At 37.1% G+C, this 5,805-nt stretch overlaps 1 protein-coding gene across 1 annotated transcript; it reads left to right on the forward strand.

Moving 5' to 3' along the window:
* The first annotated feature begins 4,539 nt into the window (after window positions 1-4,539).
* Window positions 4,540-5,568, forward strand: LOC116626456 (olfactory receptor 2M3-like). Its single transcript, XM_032395779.1, is given in 1 exon segment — window positions 4,540-5,568. A coding segment is annotated over 1 exon segment (1,029 nt).
* Window positions 5,569-5,805: the final 237 nt, after the last annotated feature.

Below are 5,805 nucleotides of genomic sequence, written 5' to 3' on the forward strand. Positions count from 1 at the left end.
TAATGTGCATTTATCCTTAAGTGCATACCTCTAACATCTATACCAAAACATAATATATTATATATATATAAAGGAGAATGTATTCTTCTGAATATCCTATAACTAAGGCTTTGCTAATGTAAGTTTCAACTGGAGAAGTCTGAGTTTACTGTTTGGAAATAAGTGCCTTGACAACCATGAAACGTTGTTCCCTCTAGTTTCCTGTGAGGGGGCCATAAAGTAAATGAGGGTTTGTTGTGTGGTTTAGACAAAATATGAGGTAATGCAATATAACATAATAACACATAATATTCCTGTGTCCTTTGATTAATGTTCAGCTTGAAGCAATAAAAAAAAACATGGAACCAGTAAAGGGCTATACAGGCTCTATTTCTCCACTTAATAAACTTAAATACTGCATTGCTCTGTTGATAAATAACAATTCAAAATTGTGTCTCATAAATAGAGACCACCTAGTCTTGATCAGTCCTACTGTGCCCACACTGCTATTCTTCAACGGGGCTCTGATATGGACTAAACGAAAAGATGATTTTGCTTATGTGAAGAGACCGTGAGAGGTGTAGAATTAAAACACACCAGAGTTTGTTAGTGCACATGGACTGTAAAATAGAGTTATGAGCAGAAACTGGGATGGCAAGTGAGACCTAATTATAGAGCCAGTTCCTGTCATTTATTAATAATGGAGGCAAGGGGGGCGCCTGGGTGGCTCAGTCGTTAAGCATCTGCCTTCGGCTCAGGTCATGATCCCAGGGTCCTGGGATTGAGCCCCACATCAGGCTCCCTGCTCCACGGGAAGCCTGCTTCTCCCTCTTCCACTCCCCCTGCTTGTGTTCCCTCTCTCGCTGTGTCTCTCTCTGTCAAATAAATAAATAAAATCTTAAAAAAAATAATGGAGGCAAGGGCAGCACAGTGTTAAATGATTACACTTCCTTAAGCAATTTCTCTTTCATAAGCTACTCCAAAGAAATTTGATTTATGGGTTTGAACATAGAATAAATCACAGGATGGCAGCACATTTCAGTTCCTGCAATGATCCCAGCTGTGTAAGTAGGATTGGGGCTTAACAGCAGTATATGGCCCTAATAAAGCAGAAAGATAAATAAGAAAACAATTAGATACAGGTAAAAAAAAAAAAAGGCACCTGGCCCATGGAGTTTCTCAGGCTCTGTAGCTTTCTTGGCACTCCTAATCCCCTAATTTAAAGACTAGTTAATTATATAATTCTGGTCCAACTTGAAAGAGCCAGTGAATCTGACATTCTGTGTGTAATTCAAGGATGCAGCTCAATTGCTTAAAATCGTACCTTGTAGGAAAAAAATGACCAGAGATCTGTTAGAATTAAATTAATCAGGCTACTGGGGGGGGGGGGTCTAAGGCTTCTAGGATTAATATAAGCAACCTGAGAAAGCTTTTCTCCTCTTGATGCTTGTCCCCCCCAGATCAGCAATCCATTTACACAGTCACAACAAAGTTTAATAAATCATCCAGGCCAGCACACAACACAGGACTCCTAAACCAACCATCCCCTTTGCAGGAGAGGGAGGGCTACAGCAGAAGGGAAGATGTCTGAACCCCAAAATAAAAATCACAATCATTTCCTATAAAAATATGCCTCGATTCACTAAGTATCTATTGAATATGACTCATTAAATCTCTGCCTTCATTTAATTGACATCCTAATGAAGAAAGACAGACAAAAATCGGATAAATTAGTTTGGTGTCAGATGGGGGAGATACTAAGGAGAATAAAAACAAAACAATATTTAGCAAGAGGCCATAAAGGCTTTATGAAGCAGAAAGCACTTAGGTAAGAGCCTGAAAGTAGTGAGCGATTGGTCTAAGGAATAGAGAATGGTCTGAGGAACAGTCAGTACACACACACTGGGTTTGAGCATGCCAAGTGCGTTCCAGAAATGAGGAGGCCAGTGTGGCTGGTGGTAAGCGAGCCAAAGAGTTGGTAGGAACAGGAGATGAAGGAGTGTGATAGGTTCCATTTTGAACACACGAAAGAGAACATGCTCTATTATTTATGTGAAGTCAAGGCAAAAAATCAGGCAAAACATAAGCTTTAGAGAGAGTTATTAAACTATATGTTGCATGTGGGGGGTGATGGACTATGAAACGTTATAGGAAATCTTTTGGAAAAAATCCATATTTTTAGCTGAGTGGTAGCCACATAGGTTCAAACATGTATCAAATTTCATCCATGGTATACTTAAGATGAATTCAGTCAACTCTCCTTTCTACACATATGTTGCACTTCCATAAGAAGCTTGTACAGATACAAGGAGACAACAGCATAATACTGCCATATTATATCTAAGCCATCCCTCACAAAATTAATCCATCTATTTACTGATGATGTTAAAAGATGAAAAATATAACACCCAGTGCTCCATGCAGAACATGCCCTCTTTAACACAAACAATGAGTCATGGAACACTACATCAAAAACTAATGATGTAATGTATGGTGATTAACATAACAATAAAAATTTTTAAAAAGATGAAAAATAAGTATGCAGCAATATTATGCCATAGACATTTATTTCATTAGCAATTCATTTAAAACATTTTATATAATTCGTTCATATATAAAAGTTATGGTAGGACAAGTTTTCATGAATAATTTAGCAGCAAAAAAGCAAAACAAAGCAAAAAAATAATTTAACAGCATGGAATATGTTGTAATCAGATTGTATATGTACTATACATTATTTTATGTAATGTACAATATTATATATATAATATATACATTCCTTCCCTGTTAGAGAAGTATATATACATTGGTTAAAATACTTTTGAGTGCATTGAAAAATCAGTGATCTTAATTTCAAACATTTTTCACAATTATTTGCATGATAACATGTTCATTACTATTTAATATATTTTAAATCTAAAAGGGTCCTTTTAGAGGCACCTGGGTGGCTCAGTTGTTTAAGCGTCTGCCTTCTGCTCAGGTCATGATTCCAGGATCCTGGGATCCGGCCCGCATAGTGCTCCTTGCTCAGCAGGGATATTGCTTCTCCCTCTTCTTCCCGCTCATGCTCCCTCTCACTATCTCTGTCTCTCTCAAATAAATAAATAAAGTCTTTAAAAAAAATAAAAAAATAAAAGGACCCTTTTAGTAATATTAAGCTAACCTAATTGCTTTTGTTAAACATTAACACAAAACAGGTAACAGATCCCTTCACTTCTCTCTGTTCCTATGGTCTAGACCATTAAACCTTTAAATCCTAAACCACACCCCAAGTTATTAAAGTTCTACTTCGAGTTAAAAAATTACAAAACAGGTAAAATCATGTTTTAAATTACAGTTTTGTCAAATAAAATGTATATTTTTAGTAAATTTGGCAGAACCACATGGACATTTTTCATTTTCCAAAACCTCAAACTGAAACATCAAGCACACTTCTCTAAATGACTCTCAGAGGTGGAAAGGCCCATGCAAATAGAAAGAAAGGAAGCCAGTGCCTTGATCATTGAAGAGAGCAACAAGAGAATAAAAAAAAAAAATGATTGTGAAAGTAGGAAATCAAAAATATGCTACTGTGTAGGTGAAGAAATCCCCTGCAAGACTCTTGCTAAGGAAATGAGAGAGATTAATTTTATACAGAAGAAAATAGTCTAAAGATAAAGGAGGAGCCATCTCTCTTTTCTTCAATAGTATTTATTTTTAAAATATGTTACAAAGTATATCCAAAATTATGTTTGTACATTATAAATGTGATCTCATTTGTCTTAATACCACCCTGCAATGTTAATATTCACAAATACTAAAATTTACAGAGTGGAAAATGAGGCTTGGAGAAATTAATTATCTAAGATTACACAGAAAAATAATGTTTGAGCCTTTTGAAGTAGGCATTTTCACTATACCCTCGCCTACTTCTTCAGTAAAACGACCCATACCAGAATATCTTATGGGTACATCAGATTCCAAGAGAGGGAGTAAGAGATGGGCATATTGGTGAGGTACTATTTCCACTACAACTTACCATTTATTAGCAATAAGTATTACTTAAGGTGCTTCTAACTGATGATTTCTCAATGTCTTCTGTTTGCTTGGTGTTTGAATAATCTCATTTCCACTAGTACATGATTCCTTCTACACCTTGGTAGACAAAATTTGTATTAGTATCATAGGGTGATATGCTACGTTCAGTGGAAAATCTCATTGAATTCCCAGCATTTCATGAGCCTTCTTGTGACTCTTAGTGTATCTGAAGTGATAAGCCACATTACACAGTTGAGTTGACTAGCTGCTAAAATTAGATTATATGTGTCTTGGGAAACCTCTTATGTTCTAATGATAAAACGTACTATGTGTGTTATCTACATTTATTTTTTTTTTAAATCACATCAAGCTAACAATAAACTTTAATATTCCTGGTTTATAAATAAAAATATATGCTCAGAGAAATACTTTTTCCCTATGTAGACATGTAGGTGTGGTGATTTAAGCTAGAAGTCCTTGATATTTCCATGACACAGTCTTGACCACTGTTCACATGTTATATTCTCTACAGTGAATACTATCATGGCATGGGAGAATCAGACCTTCAACTCAGACTTCATCCTGCTGGGGATCTTCAATCACAGCCGCACCCACATCTTCCTCTTCTCTCTGGTCTTGGGCATCTTCACGGTGGCCTTCATTGGAAACACTGTCATGATTCTCCTCATCTTCCTGGACACCCAGCTTCACACACTCATGTACTTCCTCCTCAGCGAACTGTCCCTCATGGACCTCATGCTCATCTGCACCACTGTACCCAAGATGGCTTTCAATTACTTGTCTGGAAGGAAGTCCATCTCTCTGGCTGGTTGTGGAGCCCAGATATTCTTATATGTGTCCCTGCTTGGAGCAGAATGTTTCCTGTTGGCTACAATGGCCTATGACCTTTATGTTGCCATTTGTCACCCATTACAATACTCAGTTTTCATGAACCAGAAAATCTGTTGTGTTATGGTTGTTTCTTCCTGAATTGTTGGCTTTCTTGATGGTATAGTTGTCATTGCAGTTGCACTGTCCTTCCCATAATTTGGTGCCCGAGAGATACCCCACTTTTTCTGTGATGTCCCTGCCCTTCTCACTCTTTCATACACTAATACATTGCTATTTGAAAGGTTAATGTTTATTTGCCGTGTAATTATACTTCTCTTTCCTGTAGCAGTAATCATTGTTTCCTATGTTCATGTTATTGTGGCCGTCATTCACATGGGGTCTGGGGAGGGCCCCCGAAAAGGTTTTGCCACCTGTTTCCCCCACTTCATGGTGGTAGGAATGTACTATGAAGCAACCATGTTTATATACATGTGGCCTGTTTCTGATCATTCCCCCACCCAGGACAAGATGGTGTCAGCCTTCTACACCATCCTTACTCCCATGCTGAATCCCCTCATCTACAGCCTCCGCAACAAGGAAGTGGCCAGAGCATTCATGAAGGTGTTGGGGAAGAGCAAGTCTGGAGAGCAAATTTTCCAATTAACTTTTTTCTATCTTCTTTGCTTTATGCTGACATTGATGTATTCAACTGGTACAGTTCAGCACCCAATATTTATCTAACTTTGTATCAAAACTTTTACAGAGAAGCACACAAGATTTAGAAAGTGAAAAACTGTCTGCATGCTTTTTTGTTTAAATATTATATTTCTTTGTTATGGAAACTTCAAAGTATGGCTACAAGTAAATATTTGCTGTAAGATAATATGCACAATGCAGTCTGTCTTATGCAATACCAGTTAACAACAGAGAGGTATTTGTGAATCACAATACCACATAATATTATAATAAAAGAGGGCA

Source organism: Phoca vitulina, unplaced genomic scaffold (genome assembly GCF_004348235.1).
Source record: "Phoca vitulina isolate PV1807 unplaced genomic scaffold, GSC_HSeal_1.0 scaffold87, whole genome shotgun sequence".
Lineage (NCBI taxonomy): Eukaryota > Metazoa > Chordata > Mammalia > Carnivora > Phocidae > Phoca > Phoca vitulina.